The following is a 19,484-nucleotide window of genomic DNA, read 5'->3' as shown; positions in this document are numbered from 1 at the left end:
GATACATCACTGATGATGCGTACCAGGGCATCCAGGAGATGTTTCTTGCATAGGCCTGTCAGTACCTGTCAACTGGCTCCAGGATCCCCCAATCTAACCAATCTAAGGCCTTGTTCTTTAGTCTGACATCACCTTTATCACAGGTGTTCACCATCAAGTACCGGGGGTCTCCCAGTAGAACAAGGGGTACTCAGAGAGGGCATCCACAGCCCCCCACCTAAGGTCTCCAAGAAGCCTAGATACTCTGAACTGATGTTCAGGGCATTGGCAAAAGCAACAGTCAGAGCCCATCCCCCAACAAAGTCAAAGAGAGACGCCCCTCTCATTTAGTGGGGTAAACTCCAACGTCCTGGTGCCAAATCTGGGGGGCTATGAATAGACCCGCCCCTGCCTGGTGCCTCTTACCCAAGACAACTCCAGAGCGGAATAGACTTCAGGCTTCATTGTAGCTCATTATACACTGTTAACACTGTTGCATATCACCACTGTGCATGTGTGGAGTTTTTAAGCAGGATAAGTGGTTGCAAGAGAGATTTATGTGGCTAACACCTATTCCAGAACTACGAATATTAATATCATGCACATACCCAAATCCACTTTAAATGCTACTGATTATGACCAGAGCAAACATCAGTTTCTTAGAGTAAAAATACTGATGTTGAAATTTTGTTTTTAAGTTAAACTCTTGGCCATGAAAATATCCTCTACATGTGAAAAAGAATATCTAAAATAATGATGAGCAAATGAAACTGAAGAGGTACAAAACATGTTTATTGAAACATCTCAAACAATATTTTATTAGCAAGCTCTTTATAAGTTGCATAAAAATAGAAACTGTGAGAAATGACACGGGCAAACGTGTGGGAAAATCGTTCCTGTTTTACAGACAAACACACTGCAGCTTAAGTGCTGCACTTGCACGAGAGCTCAGGACGTCAACAGAAGAAAGCAAAGTACAAGCTATCATGTGTCTATCTGGAATTTAAGCTGCATGGTCATAATCAAACTACTGCAAAAAAAAAAAAACCACTGCACCCACCTCACACTGGACACTGATGCAAACTCTGGAGGAATGTATAGAAACCCAATACTGTCAGAATTATTATTCCAAGTACCAGTCCCACATCAACAGATGACAGGAAATTACGAGAACAGGACCCGTCTGCTACAAATTTATTTTTATTTACAATTTCTTTTCAATGGTTCTTAAGTGTCATTTATAGGTGTGGAGACCCCACACTGCTAATGAATCTTAGAAAGAACCTTTTTCTTCCAGAAACATTAAATCCACTAAAAACGACCTCAGCTTTTCTCCTAAAGGTCACTGCTTCGGCAACACAAATCAGGTTTTGCTTCTCAAAGTCCAAAAATTTTACCTGAAGTAGAAAATACTGAGCACCCTTACTCCCACCCAGAAATATTTCTGGTATTTTAATACAAGAAAGGAGAAAGTGAGTCTTTATTTAACCAAGTTAAAGGCTCCCCAGAAATCTTGTTTTCAGCTGTAGCTCAAGAAGTGTTTACTAAGATGCCGCTTGTTTACTTCTGCCGGTAGTACAATAAGTACATTTTGAGTGGTTCGGGCAATGGCAGGGAGAGGATTCTCTCCCTTAGCAAGTTAACTGCAGGTTCTTGTGCAGAATCTCTGTTTCCCCTCTCCTCTTCTTCATCATTGGCCTGGTACCCCACCCCAAGCCGTCCCAGCTGACCCTCCTCCTCCACACCGTCACTGCTGTCATCGTCAAAGGATTCCGGAATCATGCGGTGCTCTAAGGTGTGCTTGCTGGCCAAGAGCACAGAGTTGATGCGTCGCCGGTGAATGCGCCTTCGCTTGAAACAAGGCCCGCTCTTGGGCACCCCCACCAGTGGCGGCTGACACCCAGCGGCCTCCCGCTCATGACTGGCCCCCAGAATCACCTTCAAGGTGTGACGTATGGAGATGCGTGCAAAGTCTTGCAGCGTCCGCACTTCGAACATCGCTGCTTCAGGGGATTCGCCAGAGGATGTGCGTTTGTACAGGTAAATGAACAAAGGGACAATAATGGGAGGAAAAAATTCAAGAGGTTATTTTTGTCACTATCACTCTTTCACTGGTTAAACAAAACTAAGGGATAAACCGCATCAAGGTCTGCAGTTATTTGAAAAAAATCAATGACAACTTGGTGTAATGTAGCCCGACACCAAGCGGCGAGCCACAAACCAAGTTGGAGTATTATTTTCATATAACCACATACCTTAAAGTGGTTTATCTCGCTTATACCACGGTTAATAAACAAAAATAATAATAGAATAAACTAGTCACGGTTAAATTTTTAGAATACAATTAAATCAATTAGCATTTAATAATGTTCCAATGTGCTCTTAAAATACAGTCTCTACATGGATAGAATGTCTGGTCAGGCTACTCACTGGAAGCACCCATGTGATTTATGGCTGTTTCTGCATACTTACGTAGAGGAACCCCTGTGGATTGGCTCCTGTCCCCATTCTTTGGCAGCACAAGAGGGGCAAAAGAAACTGCAATGATCTTCTTTGTTTCCCAGGTATTGTGACTCGTGCGCGTGATCTTTGTCAGCTGTAAAAAAAAAAAAAACAGGAAAACTAAAAACTAAAAAACGTTTACATGTAAACATCTTGTTTCTTAAATTTACCAACATAATTTATTTGTGAATTTAACTGTAAATTTTTAGGAATACAAAAGTTCCACAGTAAGCAAAAAAAGTTGAGTGGAAGAGATACAACTCCCACAGCTGGCATAAGAGACTCACAGATTGTGTGTGGGGCACCAAGCTGAAATACCTTGACCAATTTTAACCCTCCACCAGTGTTGTCAAAAAAACCCATCAGGATTAAACTATACTGAGTCATCTAACACAAACACAACCACAGAAGCACACTTGGTCAATAGTCGCTTTAGATCAACATTTGGAGCTCTACCGTAACAGAGGGCAAAATGGAAGGAAAAAATATGTGCTTTAGTGAGATCTAGAAATCCTTTTGCATTGCCAATAATAACTGCAGTGTCCGTTCAAAGTACCAAGAGCAGAATTAATGGACTAAAAGCAAAATCACATGTACAGTAAAGTGTGCTTTAAGCATTACACTACGGGGCATAATGCACACCACATCATTCTTATATTATATATTTTTACAGGTATTTATTAATAATTACACTGTGTCCATTCACCCCAGTGACTGTAAGTAAGCGATAGCTATTGAACATGAAGGGCACATGCGAACATCCATCTATACGTCCATGTTCTATACCCGCTCGTCCTATGGGCCTTGCACCCATAGCTTCTGGGACAGGCTCCAGACCCATACTGTCAGAAAAAAACAGTACCAATTTGCCCCTTTGCTTTTCACTGGGGCTGTACCCTCAAGTGCCTGCCAATTGTACCCTAACTGTAGGTAACTGTACCTTTTAAAGTTAAAATCCAAATTATTCTTGATGGTGCTGGATGAACACATCGAAGTGACTCACCTTCTCCTCCAGTGGCAAAACCAGGATTCCCCCAACCTTCAGAAGGTTCTTCATAAAGTTCTCATGCTCCCTTTGCACGCCTGCTCCACAGTAGACCCTGTCATACTGTCTGCAATTTGGGATGATCTCTAGGCAGTTCCCAACCACAAAAGAGGGCTCGCAAAACTCAAATCTGCACGGGGACAAATCAAAACATAGCAGTCTTCAATGCATATAAACACAAGTTTATATTATGTTACACAACAAAACAAATACTTAATAAATGTATCACTAGGTATATGCGTTTTCACCCCTTAAAGGTGGCAGCTATGGATTTCCCTACAAAAGTAGGGAGTGTGCAAGAAGTGTTACTTGTCAAAACTGTCGCTGGTCTTGATGAAGAAATCCAGTTTCTTGTAAGCATAATCTATGACATCTGCATGAAGCTCAACCCCATGGTTGACACCAAAAGGACCTGGTGAAAAAGTCAGGGGTCAGAAAACTTGTGGACATATATTAGCAATGAGAAATCCCACATTAGAAATGGCCATATTTTGTATGGTAAGTTAAATTTGTTTTGTGCAGAAAAAAAGTTTCAACATACAATTAACTGATCTTGCATGCCAAGTCAAACATGCAGTAACAAAGTTTTATTTTGCCAAATTGTTCATTACACAGTCTATCAGGACTCCTTCTGCAGGAACAACTGAATATTAAGCAGTTTCATCTCAGTTTGAACAGTTGAGGACCAGAAAGGGGATCAATCTGACATCTCAAACTTAGCAGACGGTCTCACCGAGAATGAGGCCCACCATGGTGCTGAGGTAGCCTGTGCCACTACCGAGGTTCAGGAAGGACAGCCCTGGCTGCAAATCCAGGGCCTCCATCACCTCAGAGTAGATGCAGGGAGCAGACAGGTGGATGTTCCCATGCCTCCAGGCGAGGTCTTTATAGGCGTTATCACGGAACTCCTCCAAATAATAATCAGCGCGGTCAAGGGCCCGGAAGGCCTGCTCCACCAGGTCTGAGCGAATGTAATGTGCTTCCTTCAGGTTGTCAATCAGCTCATCATTGTCCTCCCCAGCACTTACAGCCCCTCCCATTTTAGCAGCACGAAAAGGTCTGAGTAGGTGTCTACTCCTGCAAACAGGAAATGGGGGGTGGGGGGGAATAAAGCAGACACATAAATTAAATTCAAATGCCACAGGATTTGTTTAAAATGCATCAGGACTTGGGATACATTATCTGCCCTGCCATCTTAAACAACAATCAACCAATAATAAGTCTTGCACATATTTTCCCTGATTGGTACAAATATTTCTTACATTGTTTTATACATTTTTTAATATGGCACAGCACCATGGATGGCTTTCAACACAAGCCACAATAAATAAAAAGACTGAACAATGTCATATTCAGGGAATGCAGGAGTCCTTTTCCTGTCACACAAGAGATCAAGAGGTAAATATTTGCGCGCGTGCCACCAGTTGATGGCGCTGAAGGGTTCACTTAGTAATAAACACCACCACTATTTCCTGGATTTACATGCACTGTCTTTCCTTATTTGTCCATCGTTTTTCCCCGTGTGCAGGCGTATTTAAAAATGCAATCTTTTCATCTACTAATAAAAATGCCACGTTATACTATTTAATGCATGTGGCACCTTATAAACATGCAGCATACGAAATAATAGAACTGCCATACTCACAATGCTAAAATTTTGGCTATCGAATCGTGGCGCTACCGTTTACATGCAGCCTGACTTAATTCGGAAAAATACCGACGTTTAACGCAACTGCGCAACAAAATTACATGAAATGTAATGTGCTAAAGTTCGCCCACCTTCATATTATTCCCCTGTATGTTAAATCGGAAATAAAAAAAAAAAACGAAAGAAGAGGAGGAAACAAACGGAGGAAGTCTTGCCACGGCTGAGAAGAATAGCTCACGGCTGTAGAAACATTTTAGGCATTAAAACGTTTTACCAGGAGTCTCTCGATTTGGAAAGAGAATAAGGTGTCGCTGCACGGTAGTGCCGCTTTTTCCCAGCGCTTTCACAGAGGTACCTTCCTACCCATCGCCACACTGCATGTAAACATTTACCACCTGACCAACTGACGTCACGCGCGCTCCCGAGAGTCGCGGAGTTACCGGCACAATTCGCTACATCCAACCACATTCTCTAACACATAATTTCACCTCTAAAGAGAGAAAAAGAATTCCCTTCAGCTCATGACCTGATGGTGGTGGAGGGGTTTGTGTGCTTTAATTAATAATCCACAGAGCAATGTGTTCTGGAGTTTTATCTTCCTGTAGCTATAACCTCCCTTAGCAAACAGCTTTTTGAAACAAACGAAGATCCAACAGAGAATAATGAAAAATAAAATAGAGTCAGGAATATGCTTATTGGACCTACTCCTGGAGCCAGGCCTGGTTTTGGTGTTTGTGGGGGGACACTTAGTGGCCGGGCCATCCATGTAACCCAGCAAGGCTCAGCCTGAAATGGCTATATTGAACATCTTCCGAGCTCACCACTCATAAGATGAAAAGCGGGGTCAGATGCAGTGCCATATGGGCAGCAAGCATAAGGCAGGTAGGACCCAGACACCCCGACTGTCAGTTCTGGAACTAAACCCTTCAATCGGTAGTCGATCCTTCGCTGGATTTACTCTTGGTAAAAGACCACAGGTGGGTGTTAGGTACTCCTGTCTGCCCAGTAGGTTAAAGGATTGCTTCTATGCAACTGATAGCTGCAGAAACTTGAGGCTTTGTGTTTTGAACATTAGTGAAGAGAGTGTGCCAAGTGAATTCAGGGACATGAAGTATGAATGGACTATGTTCAAGGATTCTGTTGTTGCAGCGGCCACATTGGGCTGTGGGCAGAAAGCAGTCGTGCCTGTCATGACAGTAATGCACTGATGGACTCTGGTGGTGAAAGAAGCTGTCAAGCTGAAGGGGGAGGCCTTCAGGGCAATGCTTGCATAGGACTCTCCTGAGACAGCTGAAATATACAAACAAGCTAGAAAGGCTGCAGCAAAGGCAGTGACAGAAACAAAAGCTTGTGCGTAGGAGGATTTAAAGAGGCTATGGAGCATTGTGTAACCCCAAAAGATGTTTTGGTAAACTGTTTAACAAATCAGGTAGGACCTCAGGAGAGAGGTGAGATCTTGCTGAGGCTCTGTTCACCTGGGGTTGGGAAGTGTTGACTTACCTTAGGGATGTTGTCTAGCAGTGCAAGGTACACTTTGAGGAACTTCTCACACTGATGGAAATGGTGGCTGTACTTACCAGCAGTCAGTATTAGAAACATCTGGTGGACCATAGTCTATGTCTGTTGTTGAAGTTGCTGTAGTGATAAGATGCCTTCGTGGTGGAGAGGCTGCAAGTGTGTTTGAAATTACTGGATGTTGTGGGGGTGAAGTGGTTGAGGCACCCCTTCAACATTGCATGGAAGCAGGTAAAGTACCTCGGAACTGGAAAACAGAAGTGATGGTTGACTAGGTGGTGCATTCCAGTTATAGAATAAATACACTTCTTAGCATTCTTGGGTAAGCCTGTTCCAGAATATTAGAGAGGAGACTCTGCTTCATGGTTGAACTACAGATTTAGGAGCAACAATATGGTGGCCATGGAACAGTAGACTAACTCTTCCCAGTTGGCTTGGAAACATCAGGGGACCATGGCGTCAGTAAAGGAGGTCTAGTCTGACCTGCTTCATAAGCTGCCACTGCAATTTTCACCAAGAAAAGTGATGTGAAAAAGATAAAGAAAAACACAATTCATTTTCAAATTAGATTGTGTTGATTTAATCGTGGTGGCACAGTAGTTAGCACTGTTGCCTCATACCTCTGGGACCATCATTGAGTCTCTACCTCGACTCCCTGTGGGGTTTCCTCCTGGTGCTCTGGTTTCTCCCCACGGTCTGAAAGCATGCTGAGGTTGATTGGAGTTACCAAACTGCCCATAGGTGTGCAGGTGTGAGTGTGTCCTGTGATATATTGGTCTCCCATCCTGGGTTGTTCTCTGCCTCATGCCCACAAGCTCTGGACCCCTCACGACTATGAATAGGATAAGTGGTTACAGAAAATGGACGGTTTAATTATTTCCTTGTTTATATGCAGAATTTGAAATTAATATAATTGTGGTTGTACCAGGGGACTTCACTGATAATATAATATAAAGGAAGTGATAAAAGTTAATCTATAGGCTACACTCCACTTTTGAGAACAGCCTGACTGCTGCCTACAGTGACCACTGCAGAATGCTTCCAATAATTATATAGGAGTGATATGGAAAACTGACTCCATACAAACAAATGGTGGCCTGAGACCCCTGAGTAAATTAATCATCAAACAGCTGTGTGTACTTTTATGGCTAAGATTGCATACTACATGTTTGATTCTGCCGGTGTTCACAACTAGCACCTGGGTTGTGGTGATTAAAGCTTGGATTTCATTTACATTTAACAAATTGTGTAGTAACTTGGTTGTATTCAGTTAAACTATTTTAGTGTAAATGCTCATTCATGTTGATTTTGAGGTAAAATGGGTGTCACTTATTTTTAGATTTCTGTCATGGGACATATGCATTTAAATTATGCAGTTTTTGCTCTTTAAAATGACCCGGTACTTCTGTCCAGCAGGTGTCACCATTCATTTACAAAATTCAACAACTTTTCAAAGCAATAAAAATATCCAAGATGTCTCCATTTCCAAAACGTGGAAAAAGTTCATTTTAAATAAAAAATGTAGTTGTTGAAGGCTTTAGGCCCCCTAAAATGTTCTTTAGAACCCCCCCCCCCACAAATAAGTGTATATTTATTGGCTTAAGTCATTAATAACTTTTTACATTACATATAAGCTTACCATCGCCCCAAGTAAAGACCCTGATCCATTAACCCTTTCAGGCTCAAATTAAGTTTTAGTAACGACAGGACAACCAAGTCCTGCAGTGGTACTTCTGAGTAAAAAAAACTCATAAAATATGTATGTGGGGTAATAAGGTAGTTAGTTTTTAACTGTTGCAAATCAGCAACGCCTGCCTTGAGAGGGTTAATCTCTAACTACACCCCTGCTGGGTATCTTGACACGTTATATTTACATATAATTGGCACAATAACAAATTATTCTATATTTTATTAGTTTATACATAAAAACAATATAGAACTAGAACCAACTGAACTGAAGTTATTGCTGTACCCTGTCTTTCCCATGTTCTGGATAATTTCCACTGTTGTGCTTTTAAAATATAGTATATAGATAGCAATTCAATGGTTACAGTGCTTTATTATAACCAGAATTGCAAGTGAAACCTCAGGCAACTATTGTTCAATAATAAATTCTTGCAGCATAATAAAATGTTCCTTATAATGTATCTCATTTTAGGAATGGCTAAATCACTAAAGTCACTTTGGATAAATGTAGCAACCAAACTGAAAGATTATTTTGCCGTTTGGACTTCTCAAGATTGGCGTGCATGTATTGATCTAATACAACCTCATAAAGGCTGATTACATACCTTACCTGACAATTTGCAGGACCAAGACTTGGCTGATCTTTCTCTTTCTTCCTGTTCCAGAAACACACATGCATGCACAAAAGAGTGACACAACAAAAAAAAATGTGCTAATGTATGGATGCAGATGAAAGTTATCTATATTTGCAGGACCAAGACTTGGCTGATGGCTCTGCAGGGAGGTCTTGTGCAGTGATTGGCAAAGAAACTCTCACTAGATTAGACCTGTATAGCCTGGGAAAACCATGTCAAGGCTGGAAGAGAGCTGCTGATTAATGCCAAAGCTGCTGCCTGACTAATATGGCCTGGCTTTGGTTTAAATCATTCCCTAGGCTTTACAGTCTGAGCCTTTCCGTATCCTCACTTAATTTCACATGCAAATAAAGTAAAAGGAATATCCATCTTTGGCAGCTTTCTCGTCTAGGGTCAGGTGAGCCTGAAGCCTATCCCAACAAGTACAGGACATGGGACAGTGGACACCCTAGATGGGATGCCAGTCCATCTCAGAGCAGTCACATACAGAGAATGTCATACTAAGGTCAATTTCATCCGATTGGTCCCCCCAACCACATGTTTTTAGGCTGCAGAAAGAAGGTGGTGCAAAAATACGGAGAACATGCCAACTCCTTGCCCAAAGAACAGGCACAGAATTACAACTTCCAACCCTGGAAGACTGAGGCAACAGTGTTACCAACTGAATCACCGCGCCATGGTTAAAGAAATACACTTTTTCCTTATTATTCTTAATATTTGGGTTTCTATTTATGCTAACAGTTAATTTGGTAAGGAGTTTAGAGCCAGAGCTCTATGCCAGAAACCACAGGTCCTGCTGAGAGTAACTTATTTCACTTGAGACTCCCTCCATCTGTCAGCACATGGGATGGTGATCGGCCATTTTAGGGCTCCTACCAATCTCCACTTACAACATCAGCAGCCATTGCTGTTGCAGCCACGTTGAGATCAAAGTAGAGATTCACTTTCTGGTCTTTGTTTTAGCCTGCACCGCCAGCACTCCAAAAAAAAAAAGAAAAAAGTCAGGACTTCATAAAAAACCCAGAAGAACAAAATGGCATCACAAATTCTTGGATCTCTATGCTTTCTCTTTCTTCCTGTTCCAGAAACACACATGCATGCACAAAAGAGTGACACAACAAAAAAAAATGTGCTAATGTATGGATGCAGATGAAAGTTATCTTTGTTTCTCATTTATTTTTTATGCAAATGGATATGGGATTAAATATAAGAGCCAGCAGAAGCGCGCTGGCTGAGTGGTGGAGCTCGTGCTTTGAAGCTTCCTCAGCTGTCCTGGCTTCAGAGGCTAACAGCTTGTCATCTGTGCCAAGTGCAGGCTCTGAGAAATAAAGGGCGTGAGGTCCACTACAGATGGACAGGCTGTTCTTCTGAGTTTTGAATTCATTGAGAAAAACAGTAGGGGTTTAAAGGCTGTGTGTGTGTGTGTGTGGGGGGGGGGGGGGTGTGACCGTTGGAGTGTTGATACACAGTTTTCATTTGTCGTCAACTGACTGGTTTTCAGTTTTTGAATTATTATGATTCAGCTGGAGAACTGCAAGTGAAACCTCAAGTTTTCTTTTTCTTTTTTGCAAAGGACAAACAATTCTACGAAATGCTTTATTATAAACATAAAATGAATTAAACTACTTATGAAAAACATTACACAGGCCTTTTTCAGACTTATGGTAAGCATCTGCTCTAATAGCAGAATGACTAATGATGAAAGCCATATGTTATATTTCTCTTGCATCTGGGCCTCCGAGAAATGATGGAGAAATAACACTGGCTCATTATTTCAATAATAATTTATTATTTTCCATAGATAACATTAAAATGAATCATACACACAATTACAGACATCACTTTTTTCAATAACACTGACAAATGTAAACAGCTGCACAGGTACATGAATTCAGAGACTTTACAATCCAGGCAGATTTACAGAGTTCACTTCAAAAAGACCTCAAAAAAATAAAAAATAAAGACCTCAGCAGACAGACACTCAAGGCTTGGCCCGCTTTCTACAAGTAACCCCTCTTCTACACAAGAAAATTAAAAAAATAAATAAGCACAGTTCATTATTATTATTTTGGAAGTTTTTGTCATTTGGAAGTACTGTCTTTTTGAAATCAATGTCCACATCAGTACTATAAAAAATATTACCAGTAAAAATAGTTATCTTTAAAAATGTGCTAGCAGGACAAACCTTGACTGTAAATGATATCACACTGCATCTAACAGTTTTTTTTTTTATTTAGTGCTACATCAACGACAAGAACAACACTGTCATTTAATACAATTTTTTTTTACAAAGAATTCCACTTGTTTTAAAATAATGCCCTGCCCTTGTTCATAGTCCTTCTATATGTCATCATTTGTTTCCTCATATCTTTATCTTATAGTATTTCACCAGTTAATGGAATTTGGTACCTGAATCATCATATCAAATCACAGTTTCTTTGCGTGTTTTCTCTCTCTAAAGCTATACGGAATCTGCCACCATCTAAGTCACTACACCTGTTTGTGTTTAAGTTGGCGGCATGTTTCACTATGTATGATTATTTTCATCTTCACCCCTTTCACTAGGGTCTTGCTATTCACTTTTCACATCCTGAGCAATATTTGAATCCAGTTCCCTTGTGTAAACAAACCCTTTCCTGCAATGAATGGAGTGAGAAAGGCACAAATGATAAAATTACAAGTTTTAAGCTACAGTACCTAGTAGGGAATTTTGGTTATGCAAGCTTAATAGAGTCCGTTTCTACCAAACATGCCTTTCTCCTCTTTGTGCATGTGTTTTATATCTGTCTTAGAAATTATTGTTATTATTATTATTACTTTTTCATTTGAAACTCTGGCCATGTCTATATTTCAAATATTTAAGTACCTTATTTTTCTCTAAACCAGTGTGTCCATTTTCTAGCTTTTGTTAAGTGGAGCACATGGTCTGAGTCAAGACACAGTTTGGGCCTTCAGCCTGTATTTTTGGTGCATGTAATTGTAAAGATTCGTCCATTTGACACTTTAATTGCTGGGTAATGGAACCTAATGTTAACGTGCATATAGAGCAAAGAACACATGGAATCTTTTAACCCATTTGCAGGAAAACAACATTAAACCCATTCACCAAGGAATAAAGAAACTTAAAGGGATATAGGCTACATAGAACCAACACTTGCCAACATAGAACCAACGTTTTCCTTTCTTTCTTGAAAAGGGAAATTCAGAATCTCATATGGTCTTCAGTCATTCCTATTCATTCATTATCAAGACACTGGGGTTAGGGCAAAATACTAAAAATTAAGGAGGAAACAGGAAAATTAAGAAATTAAGACATGGTGCATAAGTACCATCAGTTTAGCGTGAATAATCTGTAGAAAAATAAATATATGTATTAATAGTATTTTAAGTTATCAGTGATGGATATCGGTAAATGCTACAGACTCCTCATTCTTTGCCCTGAACCCATTTTTTTTCACACAGGGCTTGATTCCATCTGGTTTATCTCAGAGCTCTACAAGGGTTATTGTTGCTTCTGTATTTATTCTAACAAGCATCAGTTATTCATCAGAATATAACTTAAAAGCAAACAGGTTGTGTATGTCTTAACAGAGAGACTGAAGATTCTGTCTGCTATTGGTTTTAGGGTTAGGCTTAAGGTTAGGACTGATCTCCAGACTTTCAGTCAAAACACTAATATACAATCAGTTTGAAGTTACAGTTTGTGACAGGAAAAAAATAAATTTATATTTACAGTTATGTAAATACTTGTTCTAGTGCTAGGGCTGAGCTCTGTCCATGAAAGCTGAGGCTATGGCACTGTTGTCGGTGTACCTCAGGGCCAGATGCCACATTCACTGCCAGAGTATCCCCAAGTATTCTGCCAGATCACATTTTATAATGTTACATATCTGCTGGGATACAGCCTGCAGTAAAGAGTATTAGCTAATCCACTTTAGAAACTTCAGCAAGCCAACTTAATTATTCTATTCATATACTGGGTACGATTTCATCTCTGAAAACTCTCGTCAATGCTATCATAACTGATTTGTACGGTTGTTTAAGTATGAATTTAGCAGAATAGCCAATACCAACAGTTTGTGCATGTTAAGTTTCTGTAGACACTTTTGTGATACTGCCCCAAAGACAGTACCTACATTTAAAGACATCACATCTTTGTTTACCAAGCATGATTATAAATGGTTTTGTCAAAATGGTCTAGCTTCATTTGTACAGCATACAAGACTGATATGTGTAGGCAATGGCAAAAGTGTTTAGAAAAATTACATTAATTTTTGAAAACCTATTTATATCTAAAAGATAACACTTTGAATGTAAATATCCTAAAACCACAGTCAACCAGGTCTGAAACAGGATTCACAACTTTAAAATGATGCACTTACTGAGTTACAGTATTTACACAAACTGTGTTGCTAAGTTACAAGGAGTGAACGGTAAGTGTGAACAATTACACTTGAAAAATATATCTATGTATTTATATATAGTATTTTTGAGAAGGTAAATATAGTGTATTTATGGCCATCTTGGCAAGAGAAAAGACATTTCATAAATCACTACTATAATCACTACTATATTACGCCACTGAAAAGAGGGTAGCATCATTGCTGAATGAGAATCAATAAAATGAAGTTATTAGCGGCACTTTGTGCATCAAAAATATAAAATAAGAATAAGGCTACAAGCCTGTATGCTTGTCTCAAAGAGGCTGCCATACGACTCATTCCAAAAACGAATTGTGAAATTTCACTTCTGTGACTGGAGATTCACTTTGAATATCAGTGGTTCAACATAACAATACAGTATAAAAGAAGGTATTTAACAGAAGGCATAAATCATTATAAAGACTAGCTTGGATGAGCCTGGTATAGCTGCTACAGACTGCTAAAAGGTAAAGTATAATACAGTAAATTTGTCTTATTTTTCATCATTACTCCCCTAGATAGTAAATACTGACGTACTTTAGCACAATGTGAAAGGAAAAGCTGCTGGTTTTCTGGTACATGATGGACACATCATGGAATCCAATACTATTTTGGACATTTTTGAGAATGAGTGAATATAAATAAATGTTCTCTCACTTAAATATCGAGAGGACTATCCATATTCACACTCCGCCTTCATAAACACAACATTTTAAAATAAATATTTGACAATATCACTGTTTCCATTGTTGCCATTATTTGTTAAATATTAAATAAATAAATACATCATATTATTTCTGCTGATGGCTGAAATATTTTACAGAAAAAAACATAACAAAAGTGAAACTTTAAAAAATATCAAACCTTGTCAGATACAAAATATTTGCACTTAAAAAAGAGGCTAAAAATCTCACCTGTGAAAATAAATAAGATATATAAAATAATTTGCTACAGTTGAAATTCTAAACCGCTTCCTCAACTTTGAAAACATATATGAGGAAGACTTATTTCCTCGTGGCTGTTTAAAAATACTGTATAATGGTGACATAAAGTCAATAAATAGGCAAGGTTAAATAAATAGGCAGATTTAACATAAATTAGTGTGAATAAATTACATTTCACTCCCTCAAAGATTTAAATAATTTATATAAGAACGGTAATTCTACAAACTATTCATGGAAACGAGGTGCAAATCCTATGCTCAAAAACACCAATGGAAACTCTAACTGACGGCTATTTACATGATATATAAAGGGAGAGGCGATGCCTGCTGTCTTCTGGACTTCCTAAAGTCATGTAGCTGTTACAGTATGAGCCATAGCTAGTAGGAATCCTTGGATGCAAGGACTATGGTCTTACAGAGGAAACAAATTACGTGCTTCAATGGCACAACCTCTGAGACCATGTATTCTCCCGCTCCGGACGTTTGAGAGTACAGCCACGGGCATCGTCCATTGGCTGAACCACCTCGTTGCAAACAAGCAAATGGCTTGTGAGTGGCAACTGTCGAGTGACAAACAGAGAACCCAGAAAACCCAGAACAAGAAAACTTTAAGGCCCAAATACTTATTGATGAAGAGATGCCACTAATGGAAAGAGCCATGTGTTTATCTTCCTACTGCCTATTCGCAAATATGCGGCGCAAAACATTTATGTGCATTTTTGATCTTCCCTGTTGTTTGGAAGGTTGAAAGAAGTCGGACTTGGCACATCCATTCATCTTGATGCCCAGTCATTTTTCTTCAGGGTGCCATGACAGAAAGGAAGTGGGACAAACCAAAAAAAAAAAATCTAAAAATAAATATATTCGAAGAATAAATACATAAATAAATGTGCTCATAAATAAGAAGAATTTGGTTCCGTTTGGCTTATCCTTATTAACCAGAAGCAGAATCTCTGGATTTCATTCGTACTTGTTTTCTCTCTGATGCAATGCCCTTGGGATGAAGTTGAACGACATGCTAATAACCTGAATGCCCGTTTCCCCCACATTTTACTCTCACTTTGCTCTTCTCCCTGTTGTTCTCGTCGGCCTTCAGACCTTGATGCCCTTCACTGCTTGGTTGATAGTTTCCAAAAGGGCCTTATTCTCAGGGTTCTGGTAGCAGTCCTTATTAGTGTACATATCGGTCAGAGTGCTCACGTAGGCATCAAAATTCTGCTCAGTTATTGGCTCCTGCTGAAATAAAATGTTTTGCATGTTTAAGAACCGAGTCTCTTCAAATCTTTTCTATTGTGTCTTTGCTATTGTCCCTCCCAATCTGGCAGGTCATCTTAATAACTTTGTCAGTCTGACACAACAATCCACTTTTAAAAGTTTGCAACTTTTGGCTTTTTTTCATCTATATTTGCAAGCAAATATGAAAAATTCTCTGTTCTCCAGCATTAATGATGAGTACCCAATCCAGCAGTCATTAGTCAGGAGAACATAAAACTTTACAAAATATATGACATAACCAAGCAAACAAGATATGCAACATCTATTTTCCTCATTTATAATGTTATAACGTTTAATGTGTTCATAAAATAACAGTTGCATAAAAAAACCTAATGTGATTTGGTGATTCTAATCTCAACAGAACATTGAATTACCTTGGAAATCAATAACACTTGGAAAGAGGAAGTGTATGTTTCTATTGTGTGGAAAACATTTTCTGTGGCTCCACGCCAGCAGATGGTTTTCTCTGTGACAACTCTGATTGGACACCGTCTACCGTGTCAATGGCTGCCACAGTGACTTGGGGACCTGCCGGCCGAGCATCCAGCGTGTGTGAAACTCACCATGTGCGGAAGGCGGATGTTGGCCAAGCTGCGGATCAGGGCCTTGCTCAGCCCGGATAACTCCACAAACAAAGCCTCGTTTTGCTCTTCGATCAGCTTGTTTTCCTCCTCGATGTTCTTCAGGTTTTTCTCCATTGATGAGATCTGAGGGCAATGCAATCCCCAAAGTGGTATTATTCCGCATTCTAATTTCTGATGTCACTTACAGAAGTAATATCTCTTTAAACCGTAATATTATGAAAAAGAAAGCCCGCAGAATGTGTTAGCCACATGCGAATTTCACCCCTGAATGGTTTAACAGGCAATTAAATGCACACATTCACAATTATGATCAAGTTGAATAATCAACATAAAAATACTTTGGGCGAAAGGACTCCAGGACAAACCTGTGTCTGGAGATTGACCATGTCTGCCTCCATCTCACTGTTGGATTCGTTTAGTTCACTAATCTCTTTGTTAAGTTGCTTGATATCTTCATCGTTGTCTAGAACTAATAGGGGAAAAAACAACAACACTGTCTTACAAAAAGCAAAGAGACTCCTAGAGTAAGTAGATGCAGGATGATCAATACATGTGATATTCAAAATAAGTATCAGAAACCGCTACTGAAAATGAACAAAAAACGTTTTTATGAGCTTACCATCACTGGCCCTGAATTTTGTACTCAGATACTCATCCCCAGAGAACTTGGCTTTCTTTTTGGCCAGAGAGGCTCTGGGGCACCCGGAGAGGCTGCAAACACAAGTGGGCGGTGATGTGAGGACTGGGAAGTTCAGGTCTTCCCGAACATATCAACTTGGATGTGGTCTGAGAAGAACCATTTAGGTGGCACTGGTATTCACTTTAATTCACAATTCAGAAAAACAACAATTCCAATGAAAACTAATGTAGAAGTGATAGATTTGTATGGCACGTCCATCTGCATTTTAAACTGGAAACATGCTGTTGGTATTGGATACGTAGCTCTAGAATGTGGTTGGATCTATGGATAACTGCCAGTGACGGATAAAGTGGTACACGGGAGGCACCCTGCGACTCCAGGCTTCAACCAGGATTACCTTCTGTGTGTGAGGAAGCTGCCATTGGCATGTCCTGAGCCATCACAGCCTGGGGTCGGGCAAGTGGGTCCTTCGGTCTTAAAGGACTTCCAGGAGAATGGAGAGCCATTGAGGAGCCCCTCCTTTTGCCTGCGGGCAGCCAGCGGGCACCCGTAGGCACTGCGATGGGTGGCATATTTCCCACTGATATGGCCCAGGCTGTCACATCCTGGGACTGGGCATCTGTTGGTTTGTGTGCGCAGAATACATAAAGAATTAAGATTAGCTCAACAAGGGTCAATGATACAAGACATTTCTATTTAAAATCCAATGCTAGTCATTTTCATTTCTGTATTACTTTGGGTTTAATTTTCTTTTATCATTGCAGTGTCTTTGTTATGCACAAAGAGACTACCACTACTGATGACGAATGAGAAGTCTACTTTTTTCCACTGTATACTATAACCTGAGTAAAGCGTGCGTTTTATAGTGGAAATTTATTTACCTGATAGAAAATGATAGTAATAATTTACACAAGAAGACAGTATTTATTCACAACTCCAAAAGAAGCCAATCAGACAGGAAATATTGAGCAGATACATGCATAATTTTAATGTGTATGTGTGTGTGCATATGTGTATACACATACGAATGTGTGTATGCATGTGTGTGTGTATGTGCACGTGAGTGTGTATATATATATATTTGATATAATATATATATATATATAAAAAAAATTTTACAAATCATATATATATAAGCAATATAACTGTGAAAAAACTGTTCTATTTTAAACCCTTGTGATGGATATTACCTCCACTGTTGTCCTCTATAAATAGCTACAGTGATAGCTACAGTGCAATCGGTTAGTTCCTATGGAATTATATCGGTTTGAAAGTTTATATCTGCTGTATCAGCTTTTTGATGAGGAGGTTTGTTATCAAAAAACGTGAGATGGCTTTTATTGCTGTACGAACTTTAAGAGCTCAGAGTCCTCCTTGTCGTCCTTGGTGGGGCTGGTTTTTGTTCCACCTTTCTTGGCACGGGGGCAACCGGACAAACTGAAAAACAAAATCAGCGAGTGGAAATGAAAAGCTATGAAATGGCATAACAAGACAAATATTCGTTTTTTTTGTTTTAACCAGAAGTCCATTGTTAATTCTCAGAGGTATTAAATGCATCCATTTATTTAAAATAACATATAGATACTTTATTTTTCCCAATTGGGGAAGCTGGGTAGTAACTTTATCCTATTTAGTTTGGGTTCCCAACCTTTTCATGTCTGTGGAAGCAGTTTTTTCAGATGTTATCAGAATGTGTGAACATATGGGGTTGTAAAAAAAAAGTGTGGATTGAAAATAAATCCGTTATTTTTAGTATATTTGATCTTGAATTATTATTCTTGTTGTTGTTATTATTATTATTGTCGTTCTTCTTATTATTATTATAGTAGTATTAGTATTAATAAGCACCAAGGGCGCGTGGCAGGGGACACCCTGGACAGGATGCCAGCCTATCACAGGGCAGGGGACAGTCTGGACAGGATGCCAGCCTATCACAGGGCAGGGGACAGCCTGGACAGGATGCCAGCCTATCACAGGGCAGGGGACACCCTGGACAGGATGCCAGCCTATCACAGGGCAGGGGACAGCCTGGACAGGACGCACACACAGCAGACCACAGTCAATGCAGACGCACCTTATTTCGTTAGTGCGTGTCATTAGAGAGTGGGATGTAACCCAAGTTCAGTGGAAGCCCGGTGTTGACATGTGCAAACTCTTCACTCAGAGAGCCAGGACTCAAATCAAAGGCAGAGCCCTAGAGGCGTCAGGCCACGGCCCTTCTCACTGAAGCACCACTTCACTCCCATATTAATATCCAAATCCTTCAAAAGCAACGACGTACAAGGGACCAACATAATATTTAAAGACATAGGGGGCGACGTGTCTTCTGTACAATGAATGTGTCCTCATGTCATCTCCCCATGTATTCCTATGGATCCCGATGCAGACATAAATACCAGCTCTCCCTTCGATTAACAGGGAACCAAGGAGATAATAACAAGCCTACCTCCTGTGTGAAGCGTAGTTCCCAGTGATATGTCCCGAGCCGTCACATCCTGGAGTAGGGCACCTGTGGGTTGGGGAATGAGGTGCACTATTAGGCTAAAAGCAAGCAGAAGATACATGACAGATACAATCCAATGCACTGCATCATGGCTCACGGCAGCACAGT

The 19,484-nt window shown here is 40.0% G+C and overlaps 2 protein-coding genes across 12 annotated transcripts in view; both read right to left on the bottom strand.

The window, feature by feature from the left end:
- Positions 1–750: 750 nt before the first annotated feature.
- On the bottom strand, positions 751–5,572 carry LOC111858937 (protein-L-isoaspartate O-methyltransferase domain-containing protein 2-like). Of its 4 annotated transcripts, none has more exons than XM_023841162.1 (6): positions 5,306–5,572; positions 4,260–4,603; positions 3,836–3,938; positions 3,485–3,656; positions 2,452–2,575; positions 751–1,982 (listed from the first exon to the last, which is right to left on the bottom strand). In XM_023841162.1, the coding sequence occupies exons 2-6, from the start codon at positions 4,564–4,566 to the stop codon at positions 1,540–1,542; spliced, it is 1,149 nt and encodes a 382-aa protein (XP_023696930.1). In that variant the 5' UTR covers positions 4,567–4,603; positions 5,306–5,572; the 3' UTR covers positions 751–1,539. The 4 variants fall into 4 exon arrangements, with proteins under 4 accessions (XP_023696930.1, XP_023696929.1, XP_023696932.1 ...); XM_023841161.2 differs by having other exon boundaries at positions 5,449–5,572; XM_023841164.2 differs by having other exon boundaries at positions 751–1,979; positions 5,449–5,572.
- A 5,241-nt stretch (positions 5,573–10,813) lies between these two features.
- LOC111858935 (myelin transcription factor 1-like) overlaps positions 10,814–19,484 on the bottom strand; it is a 29,889-nt gene continuing 21,218 nt past the window's right edge. For 6 of the 8 annotated variants that reach the window (XM_023841155.2, XM_023841160.2, XM_023841159.2 and 3 more), the window contains 7 exons: positions 19,320–19,382; positions 18,227–18,310; positions 17,271–17,492; positions 16,853–16,944; positions 16,599–16,702; positions 16,213–16,356; positions 10,814–15,610 (listed from right to left, as the gene is read on the bottom strand). In XM_023841155.2, coding sequence (XP_023696923.1) covers positions 15,467–15,610; positions 16,213–16,356; positions 16,599–16,702; positions 16,853–16,944; positions 17,271–17,492; positions 18,227–18,310; positions 19,320–19,382 — 853 coding nt within the window. In that variant the 3' untranslated portion in view covers positions 10,814–15,466. The remainder of the gene's footprint in view (positions 15,611–16,212; positions 16,357–16,598; positions 16,703–16,852; positions 16,945–17,270; positions 17,493–18,226; positions 18,311–19,319; positions 19,383–19,484) is intronic. The other 2 variants (XM_023841154.2, XM_023841158.2) reach the window with 1 other exon arrangement.

This window comes from Paramormyrops kingsleyae, chromosome 6 (genome assembly GCF_048594095.1).
Source record: "Paramormyrops kingsleyae isolate MSU_618 chromosome 6, PKINGS_0.4, whole genome shotgun sequence".
NCBI classification, from domain to species: domain Eukaryota; kingdom Metazoa; phylum Chordata; class Actinopteri; order Osteoglossiformes; family Mormyridae; genus Paramormyrops; species Paramormyrops kingsleyae.
This window is presented reverse-complemented; position numbering and strand designations above follow the sequence as displayed.